Raw genomic sequence first — 14,525 nt, 5'->3', positions numbered from 1 at the left:
GGGGTTAGCATGAACCCTTCTGGCATCATTGGAAATAACCATTCTTGCCAGCTAAGCCAGCATTTAGATAGAATGCTTTCACAGTCTCAGAAGAAGTGAAGCCCTCTCTTGTTTTTGAAGAGTCTGACTTGGACTGCAAGTGGGAAAAAAAAATGTGGGCAGAATCAACTTAATGTTAAAATCTAGCAGTGGCCTTAAATGACCAGGGGATTCTTATTTCCAAACTTTATCTTGTGTAGTGAAGAAATCCTGGCTGGGCAGAACTGGCACAGAAATTCCATCTCAGACCTTGAACGCTTCTCCTGAGCATTCTAGGGTTGCTTGGATGCATGCCATACCTTGAAGACCTGATAAATATGCATGAGGTCATGGATGGACTGCCCCCTCCGTTCTGAGGTGGTTCACTCAGGCGCCCAGAGTTGCATTTCCATGCTTCTGTGACTGTAGTCCAGAACTTGAACCGAGCATCAGTTTCTTCCTAACATGAAGACAGGTTTCTAATTGTTGTTGTTGTTCAGTCGCAGTCATGTCCAACTCTTTGCGACCCCATGGACTGCAGTACACCAGGCCTCCCTGGCCCTTAGCATCTCCCAGAGTTTGCTCAAGTTCGTGTTCGTTGCATTGGTTCTAATAGGGTAGGGTGTTATTATGGATTCCAGGGTATATTGGGAGGTAATACATCATAGTGGTTGAGTATGAAAACCTGGGTTCCTATCCCAGCTTTGCTCTTTGAAAAAAATTTCTTAATTTTTGTGTTTCTGTTTGCTCTTTGGTAAAATGGGTATTAACACTATAGAGCCTATTTTACAGGATGACCGTGGAAAGTAAATGAAGTAAGGCCACTGAAGCACTTGGCACAGTGCCTATGATGTGTAAATGAGAAGACACAGCTCCTTTATCAAGGCAGATACTGTGTTGACCATTTGAATTTAGAGACTGGAGGGGAATGACAAACACCCTCTTCCAACAACACAAGAGAAGACTCTACACATGGACATCACCAGATTGTCAATACTGAAATCAGGTTGATTATATTCTTTGCAGCCAAAGATGGAGAAGCTCTATACAGTCAGCAAAACACAAGACCAGGAGCTGACTGTGGCTCAGATCATGAACTCCTTATTGCAAATTCAGACTGAAATTGAAGAAAGTAGGGAAAATTACTAGACTATGCAGGTATGACCTAAATCAAATCCCTTATGATTATAGGGATTATAGGGAAGTGACAAATAGATTCAGGGGATTAGATCTGATAGACAGATGTGCCTGAAGAACTATGGATGGAGGTTTGTGACATTATACAGGAGGCAGTGATCAAGACCATCCACAAAAAAAAGAAATGCAAAAAGGCAAAATGGTTGTCTGACAAGGCCTTACAAATAGCTGAGAAAAGAAGCGAAAGGCAAAGAAGAAAAGGAAGGATACACCCATTTGAATGCAGAGTTCTGAAGAATACCAAGGAGAGATAAGAAAGCCTTCCTCAGGGATCAGTGCAAATAAGTAGAGAAAAACAATAGAGTGGGAAAGATAGAGATCTCTTCAAGAAAATGAGAGATAACTAAGGGAACATTTCATGCAAAGATGAGCACAATAAAGGACAGAAATGGTATGGACCTAACAGAAGAGATTAAGAGGTGGCAAGAATACACAGAAGAACTATAGAAAAAGATCTTCATGACCCAGATAACCATGATGGTGTGATCACTCACCTAGAGCCAGACATCCTGGAATGTGAAGTCAAGTAGGCCTTAGGAAGCATCACTGCGAACAAAGCTAGTGGAGGTGATGGAATTCCAGTTGAGCTATTTCAAATCCTCAAAGATGATGCTGTGAAAGTGCTGCACTCAATATGCTAGCAAATTTGGAAAACTCAGCAGTGGCCACAGGACAGGAAAAAGTCAGTTTTCATTCCAATCCCAAACAAAGGCAATGCCAAAGAATGCTCAAACTACTGCACAATTGCACTCATCTCACATGCTAGCAAAGTAATATTAAAAATTCTCCAAGCCAGGCTTCAGCAGTATGTGAACTATGAACTTCCAGATGTTCAAGTTGGATTTAGAAAAGGCAGAGGAACCAGAGATCAGATTGCCAACATCCCCTGTGTCTTTGAAAAAGCAAGAGAGTTCCAGAAAAACATCTATTTCTGCTTTATTGACTATGCCAAAGTCTTTGACTGTGTGGATCACAACAAACTGGAAAATTCTGAAAGAGACAGGAATACCAGATCACCTGACCTTCCTCCTAAGAAATCTGTATGCAGGTCAAGAAGCAACAGTTAGAACTGGACGTGAAACAACAGACTGGTTCCAAATCGGGAAGGGATTATGTCAAGGTTGTATATCATCACCCTGCTTATTTAACTTATAAGCAGAGTACATCATGAGAAATGCCGGGCTGGATGAAGCACAAGCTGGGATCAAGACTGCCGGGAGAAATATCAATAACCTCAGATATGCAGATGACACCACCCTTATGGCAGAAAGTGAAGAAGAACTAAAGAGCCTCTTGATGAAAGTGAAAGAGGAGAGTGAAAAAGTTGGCTTAAAGCTCAACATTCAGAAAACAAAATCATGGTATCTGGTCCCATCACTTCATGGTAAATAGATGGGGAAACAGTGGCAGACTTTAATTTTTTGGGCTCCAAAATCACTGCAGATGGTGACTGCAGCCATGAAATTAAAAGACACATACTCCTTGGAAGGAAAGTTATGACCAACCTAGACAGCATATTAAAAAGAAGAGACATTTACCAACAAAGGTCCATCTAGTCAAAGCCATGGTTTTTTTAGTAGTCATGTTTGGATGTGAGAGTTGGACTATAAAGAATACTGAATGTGGAAAAATTGATGCTTTTGAACTGTGGTATTGGAGAAGACTCTTAAGAGTCCTTTGGACTGCAAGGATATCCAACCAGTCAATACTAAAGGAAATCAGTTCTGAGTATTCATTGGAAGGACTAATGCTTAAGCTGACACTCCAACACTTTGGCCACCTGGTGTGAAGAACCAACTCATTTGAAAAGACCCTGATGTTGGAAAAAGTTGAAGGCAGGAGAAGGGGACGACAGAGGATGAGATGGTTGGATGGCATCAGTGACTTGATGAACATGAGTTTGAGTAAGCTCCGGGAGTTGGTGACGGACAGGGAAGCCTGGCATGCTGCAGTCCATGGGGTCGCAAATAGTTGGACAGGACATGACTGAACTGAACTGAACTGGGAATGATAGAATTATGCCACTGGTGCTTAGGAGTTTCATCCCTTAGTTGTACTTTACCGTGGAACCAACAGGTGGCGACTTTGCCACATCTTTTCACTGCTGGCCTCCATAGGCAGCAAGAAAAAGGTGAGTGATTCAGTTCCCTGGTTTGGCTCAGTTGCTACACTTGTTCTGTATCCCTTATAAGATAATGGGTTTTCATAAACCACTGAAGCCATTTTGACTGGACAGGCTCTCCTGCGGATAATTCTAGTACTAAAGACCATATCCTGGCCTTTCTGAGTTGTAACAGCTCTTGTTTTCACATCCAATACTAAATAAATGAAATTAAAAGATGTTTGCTCCTTGGAAGGAAAGCTACGACCAACCTAGACAGTGTATTAAAAAGCAAAGATATCACTTTGCCAACAAAGGTCTCTATAGTCAAAGCTATAGCTTTTCCAGTAGTCATGTACAGATATGACAGTCCATAAAAGACTAAGCTTCGAAGAATTGATGCTTTCAAATTATGCTGGAGAAGACTTGAAAGTCCCTTAGACTGAAAGGATATCAAACCAGTCAATCCTAAAGGAAATCAACACTAAATATTCACTGGAAGGACTGATGCTGACGCTCCAATACTTTGGCCACCTGATGCAAAGAGCCAACTTGTTGGAAAACACCTTGATGCTGGGAAAGATTGAGGGCAGGAGGAGAAAGGGGTGGCAGAGGATGAGACGGTTGGATGGCATCATCAAGTCAATGGGCATGAATTTGAGCAAATTCCAGGAGACAGTGGAGGACAGAGGAGCCTGGTATGCTGTAGTTCATGGTGTTGCAAATATTTGGACACAGCTTTGCAATCGAACAGCAACTAAATCTTGCCCACTGGGGCTGAGTTAATAGCTACCTAGTGCATGGTCACTATGCAGCCAGAGTGGTATGGGCTGAAGCTTAGGGCAGCTGAGGGTGAGCTCCAGGGCACTGAACTTGAGCAAGACCCCAACTGGCATTTCTTATTCACTGCTGTGGTCCTGGGCTAGCTTGCCTAAACAGAGAGTGGTTTCACAGCCAAGTTAGGTTTGTTTTGTATGTACGAGTGAGTCCACTGTTAAATCCAGAATGGGAGATGTCTTGACCCGAGGAAACAGTCAAGTCAAAGTGGTAGTATTTTTTTAAAAATTAAAAAGAAACCAAAAAAAAAAAAAAGCACCCAAAGTTTGCATCCGTAGTAGAATCCCCAAAAGTAGGCTGAGAGTGATTTCAGAGTCATCAACTGAATTTGGCGGTCTAGGTGATGACATGGGCTGAACAGTTCATTACATCCCCTACCCATCCCAGCTATGATCTGCAATGCTTTGGCAGTACATAAAATGATAAAATGGAGATGCCAACTGGAGGAAGGATTAGGATTTCATAAAACAGTGTGATTTTAAAATTTTCTACTGAACTAGAATGACTTAAACCCACTGACTTAAGTGAATGAACACTTCCATTGATTTGAAAGCTGCAATACTGTACTGGTTAGTCTTCACCTATGATTAACAAAGCAGAAAATGTTGAATTGCTATACAGTATTTAACCTGTTGTGGTTTCAACAATGTGCCACAAGGTGGCAGCAACCTCAAAAACTGGTTTAGCCACCTGATTGGGAATGCTTTCAAAGTGCTGTCATATAACCTGATTTTGTAAAAATTTTAAAGTTCTTTGTAAAAATCTTACTCAATTGTGCTTTTTCTTACCGTGCTGATGTCTTTTTCTAGGGACTAGAACTAGTAGGGTAAATGCTTTCCCACATATTAGTATAATTCAACTTGTGTAACCCTATCTGAAAATTATTTAGATATTCAGTTAATTCTTAACTTGGAAAATTTTTTTCTCAAGGAGCTACTTTCTTTCGTTGAATAGAAATTTTACTCAGGTGACAATAGATTTAAAGCTATTCATTGAAAAAAAAATGCTCAGGTGACTTTTCATTAGGTTTCTAGTCATGAGTCATCTCTGTAGCTTATTGCTGACAATTTAATATTTTTCCTTTAGGAAGTATCAGCCCAGGGAAGGCTTGCTAATGATTTTAGCTATTTAATTTTTAGTTTACAGTTAATCAGTTATCTTTGTAATTGTTTTTGTTCATGTGTCTTAATCATCAAATTAGATTAACTCTAGAGGGTAATGTCAGGTTTTTTTAATTCAAATTAATCCCTGAGGATAAGCACAATAAAGTTAATCTCTGGAAAATGTAATATAACACTTAAAATTAATTTAGGACTATGGCCTTCGAATTACTTTTATTTACATATGTATGAATGATAGTTGAATTTCATAAATATACATGAGGCTAAATTTAAATTTCTGTATTCCTCTGTGATCCCTTACAGCTCTGATTTTAGTGGCATAGGAAAGAAAATCTCTCATTTCTTTACAAGTGGGGTAATGAGAAATCCTTACCAAATGGAAATACCAACTATTTTCTATCCTAGTTGTCTTTTGAACATTTATTCCATTACTTATTCAATAAAGATAATAAAATTGGTTAGAAAGTACTTTCTCCAACCATATTTATTTATCTTTATGTTTGGTTTTATAACTTAAACTAAAGTACTTTTCTATGCTAATTTGTTATTCAGATAGTCAGTAAAAATGTGATTTAGTCCAAAAAGCTGACTCATGCTTTGGTTACTTCTCAAATACAGAAGGCTTTCGAATACTTGTTGAATAAATGACTGCTTTTCAGTAATGCTCAGATTTTTAAAAATAATTTAGGGCTTAGCAGGAATGGAGAAGAGCATATAAGTATGGATAAATGAATTTGCTTAAAATGATGAATTTGTTTCTACTGAAAAATGATCAAATGTGGTATCTTTTTATTGTCTCTTTTAGATTGGAATAATTGGTGGAACAGGCCTGGATGATCCAGAAATCTTAGAAGGAAGAACCGAAAAATATGTGGATACTCCATTTGGCAAGGTATCCATTTATGGAGACATACTAGCTTTTTTCTTTTTCCTTGCTAGCTTGATTTTTTTAAGTTACAAAAAAAAATTTTAATTGCTTTTGTCTTGGCAGCACAGGGCTGCCTGCCCCAGGCACAGAGGGGCCAGGAGTTCTGCCAACTGAGACGGTGTCCCTAAGGATGCCTTGTACTTGACTACCAAGAACATAGCTTTTAAATACGTACAAAAAATTTCTTAATTATATCCCTAGAAGCCAGATGCTCATTTCAAACACAGGAACTGTACCCTCTAGATCAATGCATTCAAATCAGCTTCTAATTTGGGGCCTGTTGGTCATGCCACAGTCTTTAACAAATGGGAGGAAATATCAAATGGTCTTTTCTTAGTAAACCCTGGCTCAAGGGGAGATTTTGGGGGGGACTGAGAACACAACTGCGGAACAGAATTGGAAGTAAAACATTCCTCCTTGTCTATTAAAAGGAGGCTGTTTAGTTTTCCCAGACCATGCGTCATCCAGCCAGGGGGAGGGTGTCTGTCTTCTCCTAATTCCATGAGGGTACTTCCAAACCTGTGGTTCCTCTGATCCTCCTGCAAAGATCCCTGCACCCGGCAGTCCCAACCCAAATCCCTCTTTTCTGCCAGGTCCTTAGATTTGATCTCTCATCCTCCCAAGTCCTGTTGTCAACTCGCTGACATGTTTTCTTCACCTCCTAGGTTCTCAGACCTTTATCTGAAACCTAGTTAACACAGTGAATGCTCCCAGTGCTGAGCTCATAAATTGCCTGAGAGTGGCCTCCTACTCCTTTTGCATTTCACTCTCACACACCTGTTCTTGAATCTGCCAAAAACCCTTGACACATCTGTGTATGATCAGTCTGGCATCAGAGTCCCCAGGGGTGCTTGCTACAAATAGATCTTACTAAAGGGTACCTACCCACGCACCCTTCTAAGTCTTACATGTCTCTGTGCTAGTAGAGAGGGCTCAGTAAGTACTGAGTGATTAAGTTGAACCATCAAATCTAGACTCTTTTATGTCTTTAAAATATATCTTCAGATCTCAAGTTTCTATGAATCCTGTAGGTGAGCAATTGAAAGGGCAGCTTTTTTTGGTTGCTCTATGTATTTTCAAATCACTGACTTGTAACCGTTTTTTCATTATGTGCAGCCTTCTGATGCCTTAGTTTTGGGGAAGATAAAGAATGTTGATTGCGTCCTCCTTGCAAGGTAAGGTATTTCAATCTTTTGAATGTTACTACTAAAGGACAGTTTAACTTAAATTCTGAAAAGAGTATTGGTGCAGGTATGAGTTTTTAATGTGTTGGTGGAGCCATAACATCTGAGTCCTCTTTATTGCTTATGGTTTGGGGGTAGGTTTTACTGACTTAGAAGATTAAAGATCTTGCCCATACACACTTAGGTTGGGAAAATGCTTAGAAGAATCTAATAACTGATGTGATGATTTGACTAAACTTGAAGCTCTGCTTTCAGTTCTAGCAGCAAGAAGCAATGTTTTCTTCTGTTCTTTTTTGTCTTTTATCAAGATCAAGAAAAACTGTTTTATTCGTGACCCTTTGTTTAATAATAGTTCTGGATCTTTGGGAGAGGGTTTCAGGTCCCTGAAGTTGAGTTCTCTATGGTGTCTATACCCTTGTTCCCTGGACAAGGCTCATGCGCTTCCGTAAAGAAAGGAACAAGTCATTTTTCACGGTTAGAAATTAGTGAGACTGCATATATTAGCTTTCTATTGCTGCATAACAAATGACCACAGATTTAGCAGCCTAAAACAGCATACATTATCCCACAGTTTCCAAGTAACCAGAGTGTGGCCACAGCTCATCTGTGTCTTCTTCAGGGTCACACAAGGTCACATGGGTATATTTAAGTGCTTGTTTTTATCCGGAGCTCTGGGTCCATGCTCAAGCTCACATAGTAATCGGCAGAACTAAGTTCCTCGGGGTTGAAGGACTGAGGCTGTCACTCCTAGAGGCTGTCCATGTTCCCTGCACTGTGGCCCTCCCCATGGCCATTTCAGGAGACAGTAACTTGCTTCTGCAAAGCCAATGAGAGGTCTCTGGTGCATGCTGGAAGGAGGGGCCTGATCATGGGAGTGACTTCCAGCTCCTGTGTGTCTGTGTTCTATTGGTTAGAAGCATCTCAGGTCCATCCACAGTCGAGAAGGAAGGAATTATTCAGAGCATGAAAATGAAGCCCACCCTAAGGTCTGTGCCACACTTGAAACAGAAGTGGCTTTGCTGAAACCAGTGAAACTAAACTTTAGTTTTAGATGGTCACACAGGGTTGGTTTCAGGCAACCTTGTTGTTAATCTGTGGTCATTGCTGGAGAAACACTTAATTTCTTCCAGACTTTTAAGAGAAAGTGGTTGGTGTTGTAGCCCCATGGTGAAGGTTTTATACTCCTACCAGCTGATCTGAAGTGTGTCGAATTGTGAACCACTCTGTGTAGTGGTTCATAACTCCTTTTGATGTTTGAACTTCTGTTGAAAATCTAATCAGAGATTTGGAGACCAGCCTTAGAAAAATGCATGTAGAGTAGTAGTCCACTCTCATTGGAGATTTCAGTTACCCATAGTCAGCTGTGGTCCAAAAATATTAAATGGAAAATCTAGAAAGAATTCATAAGTTTTCATTTCTGTGCCATCCTGCTCCATCTGCTTGGACCAGGAATCACTCTTTATCCAGCGTATCCACCTGTTGTAGGAAAAACCTGCATAGCAGCCACAGGGGGTCTTGTAATGCATTTCCTGTGGATAAGGAGGGGCGGCTGTACTTTCTGGGCATTCATGGACTTCCACCTACTGAGAGGCCATTTTTGACCTTGGGGTAAAAACCCTGATATGCTATGCTTATCTGCAGTTAACGTACAAATTATTTTGATAGTCTTAATTCTGTTGTTAGTGATCAGAAGAGATAAAGTTATTTCAAAATATAAATATGGAATGATATAAGAGATACTAACAACCCTGTGGTACTGGTTTTTATTATCTGTTTTAACAAATCCACCCCCCCTCCCACCACCAAAAAAATCGGGGCTGAGAGAGCTGAGTGACTTTGAGGTCACACAGCTAGTAAGTGACAGAGGTAGGATTTAAACCCAAGCAGTTTTACTTCAAAGCCCAAGCTTTAAATCATTATGGTACACAGTAAGATTTTTGTGTGTCAGTCACTTCCTTGAGAGGCTGCTTATTTCGTTATTATGTGTGAAGACCACTGGTCTCCTGAGACTTAGCCTTGTTATAGTCTAATATTACCCGTGATGTCTGTAGTTTTTCAAGCAGCTCGGGATAATTTTAACTCTGAAATACTGCTTGTAAATATACAAGGTGTGAGTTTTTAAAAAATAATTTTAGAAATTGGGTTCCCTTCACTGGCTGTTTCCTGGCACACTGGAAACACTGGGTGGGTGGCACTGGAAACACTGGCACACCCACACTGGGTGGGTGGGTGTGGGTGGATGTGAGAGAGAGAGAGTGGGGAAAGAATGTGTGTGTGAGTACTGTTTTTTGTCCAATGAATGAACTACTCATGGCAAGTCCAGTTCTAGGTACCAGCAGAGAATACAGATAAGGAGCTCACCCTCTCAGCACTGATGCTAGTGGGAAGATGGGTGTTGAGAAGGAAATATATAGTCTGAGTGGCCAGTAGGTGCCAGGAAGAAAAATAAGGTTACGGGTAGTGATGTGTTGTAGATGCCGTGGTCATGGAAAGCACGCCTCTGGGGAGGTGACGTGGGGGCCAAGCCTGAGCAGCCATGAGTACAGCTGAGCAGCCAGGCCAGCAAGGCCAAGCAGGCGGGGCAGGAGAAAGGCGAGGGCTGAAGCGGCCATTTGTGGGCTGGGCCCAGATGACCTGAGGGCCATGGTAAGGTGTTTGGATTTTGTGTGAAGTGTGACAGGAAATCATTAGTGGCTGTATGAAGTTTCCTGGGGCTGCCACAATAAGAAGCCACAGGCTGAGTGAAATGGGAATTTGTTCCTTACAGTTCTGGAGGCCAGAGGTCCGAGACCAAGGGATCATCAGGATTGGTTCCTTCTGAGGTTAGGAGGGAAGGCTCTATTCCAGGGCCCTCTCTTTGCTTGTAGAGGACTGTCTTCTCCAGGAATCTTCACATGTTCTTCTCTGTGTCTGTCCAGATTTCCTTTTATAAGAACACCATTTGTGTTGGATTAGGACCCACCCTAATGACCTCATTTTAACTTAATTACCTCATTAAACAGCCTGTCTCCAAATACAGTCTAAGAATTTGGAGGGGACATAATTCAGCCCATAACAGTGGTGGTGTGTGAGGTGACCCCTTCCTGGACCATACCTGCTGATGTCAAACAACTGGGAAATCTGGTATTTTAAATGTTTCAAAATTTAAATTTATTTGGGTGATCAGGCAGAAAAGAATAGATTAAACTGGAGTTTCTATTTCTGTGTGTTTCTTCATTGGCACCTCTTGTTTTCTGTGTTGTGGCTTAGGGGAGACCAGATGCCTCGGATTCTGGGGTATTGGTACCCCACAGGATAGATATGGCATGTCTTCCCGGGGAGTGAATTCTAAGTTAGCTGTTACCTACTCTCAATAGGAAAGTCAATATGGAGAGTAAAGTGAGTCCACACTTTAAAACCAGATAGTTTAAAGTTGGCCGGTAATTGCCTGACCTGTTTGCGTTCTTCCTCTGCCAAGGAAAGCACTTTGGTGAAAAGGGCTGGAAGGCACTGCTGGAAATGAGTTTTCTTTTCCAGGAGTGTGAAAATGCCCTGCTCACTCCTCTCCTGTGTCTACTCTCCTTCCTTAGGCATGGGAGGCAGCACACCATCATGCCTTCGAAAGTCAACTATCAGGCGAACATCTGGGCTCTGAAGGAGGAGGGCTGCACACATGTCATAGTGACCACAGCTTGCGGTTCCTTGAAGGAAGAGATTCAGCCTGGCGACATCATCATTATTGATCAGTTCATTGACAGGTGAGCAGTCACCTAAGATGCTTCGGGCTCCTGTAAGGTATTCCTAGCCCCGGGGGATAGTGTGGGGACCTGGGGGAGAGGTGGCACAGGCCTACAGAAACAAAACAGAATAATCCTCGTGAACTCTCAAGTTCCTAATTCCCAGCTTCAACATTTATCAGTTTGTAACTTTTAAAGATAAGAATTCTTTGAATAACAAATTACTTCGTGTTTCTTTAGAATTAGGTATCTAGGCAATATTTTTTTCCCTGTTGTCTCACAAACTTTTTTATAGTTGATTTGTTCAAATGAAGATCCAAAGAAGCCTGTTTTTCTGTTTTTTTGTCCTTTAGTCTTCCCCACATGCTAGATCTTACTGATTGCATCCTCAAGTGTCATTTAGTGTGTTCCTCTGTCCCATGCATTTACCTTCTAAAACAGTGCTTAATTCTGGAGGCCTGATCAGAACCAGGTTCGAATTCTTGGCAAGAATCTTTCTGTGTCATATCAGGAGGCATGTAATGTCTGGTTGTCTTTTTCTGATGTTAAGATCAATAGTTTGTTCATGAACTAGGGGATTTTTTTGTTACTGAATTGCACAAGGAATATATAATGTTCCTTTACTAAAATATTAAACGAGGATGGACTGCCAAGATCCTGGGCTTTGCATTTAGAAGTAGGAGAAGAAATGACGAGAGAGAGTGGATGGTCTCCTAGGGATCCCATCCACATACTGCCTTCACCTCCCATTCCTGGTGGGAGTAACCGCCTACTGGAATGCACTCGATGGAGATGGGTAACTGCACTCTGCTACTTGAGATGGGGAGAAGTACCACAGAGAATAAACCACCCGGTAGCTCCTATCGGAGTCCCCCACCCAGTCACCCAGACCGTCACCTCTGTCTGTCCTGCTCTTCCTGCTCGCTATATCCAATGCCTCTCCTACCGCATCTGTTACAGGAGGAGGAAAGTTTATTCAGTCCTATTCTGTGTCTTCTGTTTTCACGGATTTAAAATGATCCCTAGTCCATCAGGAACATTCTCAAATGTTTCCTGATGAAATGAAGCTCCTAGCTTGAACCAAATGCAACTGTTTGTTCTGTAAGTTAATGGCTGAATCCCAGCAGTTTCATGTGGTTCAGTGTGAGGACAGAGTAAAATCATTACCTGCCCCTTTGATTTTTTTCCAGTCATTTTTCTGCATCTGACACTACATGTTTTACAGTTTGCCCTCTAGAATGTAAACTGTGAAGGTTACAGACCCCATATCTCCTGTTTGCCACTTTATGCCCAACACCCACCACACTACCTGGCCTGTGGTTGTTCAGTCAGTAGTTCCTGAGTGAGTGCGTGAACATGATTGTTCGAAGGGAGAGGGAGGCTGGAGTCTGTGTTTAGGGGGTATCTTGATAAAAATCTCTATGGCTGTCAAAGACGAGTGTTTGGGGGTAATGACTTAAGAAAATGGGTGTAATGTGGTTTTTTAATAATGCAATACACAAAGCTCTAGAATGATGCGGATTTATAAAGTATTATATATGATACTGGAAAGAAAAGTTTGGCTTGGTTACTAAGCCTGGGATTAATTTGTTACTTAAGTGGTGTAACTATACACTGTTGTATTTCCCAGACCTTTTTCTCACGTAGTAAATGTAGGTGTTTCACATACTGGCTCCCATGAGAGCATTTGGGACACAAAGAGGATAGAAAGAGTGTTGCCATCACACCTGGTTTCTTCCTGCCTTGGCACTTAGCTGTGTGACCTTAAAGTCTTCTGGTATCTGCTTCTGTGTACCATGTCCATTAACCTGCCTCCTTACTCTCGACTTGGAGAGTGCCTTTAATGGAATCTAGTTTGTGTTACCTGCCCATAAACACCTTTACTGTGAGTCTGGGCTGGAGTATGTCTACTAGTTAACATCACTTGGTAAAGACAGAAGAAAAGATCTGTTAAAAGGAAGAATCCCCTAAGAATCATTTAGAATGCAATCTCAAATTTTATATTGATTATATAACAGTAACACTTTTTATATATTAAGTTACATAAGATATAAAGCTAATTTTACCTATTTCTCTTATACTTTTTTAATGTGACTGCTAGAAAATTTTAAATTACATATGTGACTTGCATTATATTGCTCTTGGAGAGCATCTTGAAAGTATTACTGCTGCTGGCTGAGCTGTGTGGTTTCTATTAACCAGGCTTGAGAATGTCTTATAGGATAGGAGAATCAGAACTTTTTACCTTGTGGAAATGGCCTATATGTGTTTTACTGATAGTACTTTATTACTTTAACGGAGTAAATCCTGGTGTGTTGAGGCAGGCACCTCCACTTACTCCTGTCATCAGGGAGGAACAGTGAGCTGGAGGCTGTGCTGTTTGTAGACTGAGTGCCCACAGCTATAACCACAGCCTCAACATGTTGAGTAGAATTGCAACATCCTGCCAAGCTGCACAGTGGATTAGCGCTGTGGGGGCAGGAGCCCTGGACTAGAAGGATTCATCCTGGCTCTGTTTGGCCTCAGGCAGATCATTTTACTCATGTGGGCTTTGGTCCTCTCTTCGGAATTACAAGTTGAATTCTATCACCTAAGCTCCTTTTCCTTGGACGATCCATGGGTTCTTCTCCAGGGATTGATCTGGAAACACATATTTGCCTACTGCTATAACTTTGCCAGCACATCATCTAAGAAACAATGTCCTGGTCCTAAAGTGTCTTCAAAGGCTAGAAGGATTGTTTTAATCTCGGACATACACTCATGATAAAGAATCAAAAGGGAAGAGTGTGGCTATTCTTTTTTTAATAGATGACAGAACTGGAACCTCTTGCTTTCTCTGCCCTTGGTGCTTAGCATAGGGAAAAAAGACATCAACCTGGCCTCTCACCTATGCTGTGCATACCTTAGAGGTCATTAACATTTAAGAGTGACAGGCAGCTTTGATTTTTATGGTTGCTTTTTAAAATCATCAGATTTTTATAAGCTAAAAATGAAAAATATCCTTGAAAGGTATCTGACAGGCTGAAGGCTCTTTTAAGAAAATAAGATCATTCTCTTCTAAAAATCATTGGGATTGCTCATGCTACCTTCCAGCCTGTGAAAACTTGAAAGCCTGGGCATGAGAAAAGGGGAATCCTGGGTGTGGCTGACCTGGAGAAATCAGAACAACAGACAGGTGGGGAGAGGAGTGGTTGCAGTATTTTGGGGTGTGTCCTCTTAGTCCTTCTGTTTCTCAGACATGGAAGGAAATAACCTTTGCTAACGCGCAAAGTGAAAGTAATTATTCATTTGTGATTAGGGCTGCTGCATAAAGGAAAACGGACATGGATCTAGCACTTAAAGCTGAAAGAAGGAGTCCTTTTGTCATTTTCCCATGTCTGTTACACAGTGACAGGTTTCCCAGTGACTCTTCCCTCATCCTGG

At 41.3% G+C, this 14,525-nt stretch overlaps 1 protein-coding gene across 1 annotated transcript in view; it reads left to right on the top strand.

Moving 5' to 3' along the window:
• MTAP (methylthioadenosine phosphorylase) overlaps window positions 1-14,525 on the top strand; it is a 46,456-nt gene that overhangs the window by 9,171 nt on the left and 22,760 nt on the right. The window contains exons 2-4 of the mRNA XM_086414273.1: window positions 6,080-6,166; window positions 7,319-7,377; window positions 10,956-11,123. Of these exons, the coding sequence (XP_086270399.1) occupies window positions 6,080-6,166; window positions 7,319-7,377; window positions 10,956-11,123 (314 nt within the window). The remainder of the gene's footprint in view (window positions 1-6,079; window positions 6,167-7,318; window positions 7,378-10,955; window positions 11,124-14,525) is intronic.

The sequence above is a fragment of the Bos grunniens genome, chromosome 8, assembly GCF_055505025.1.
Source record: "Bos grunniens cultivar Pamir isolate PY7600 chromosome 8, Bosgru_T2T1.0, whole genome shotgun sequence".
NCBI lineage: Eukaryota > Metazoa > Chordata > Mammalia > Artiodactyla > Bovidae > Bos > Bos grunniens.
This window is presented reverse-complemented; position numbering and strand designations above follow the sequence as displayed.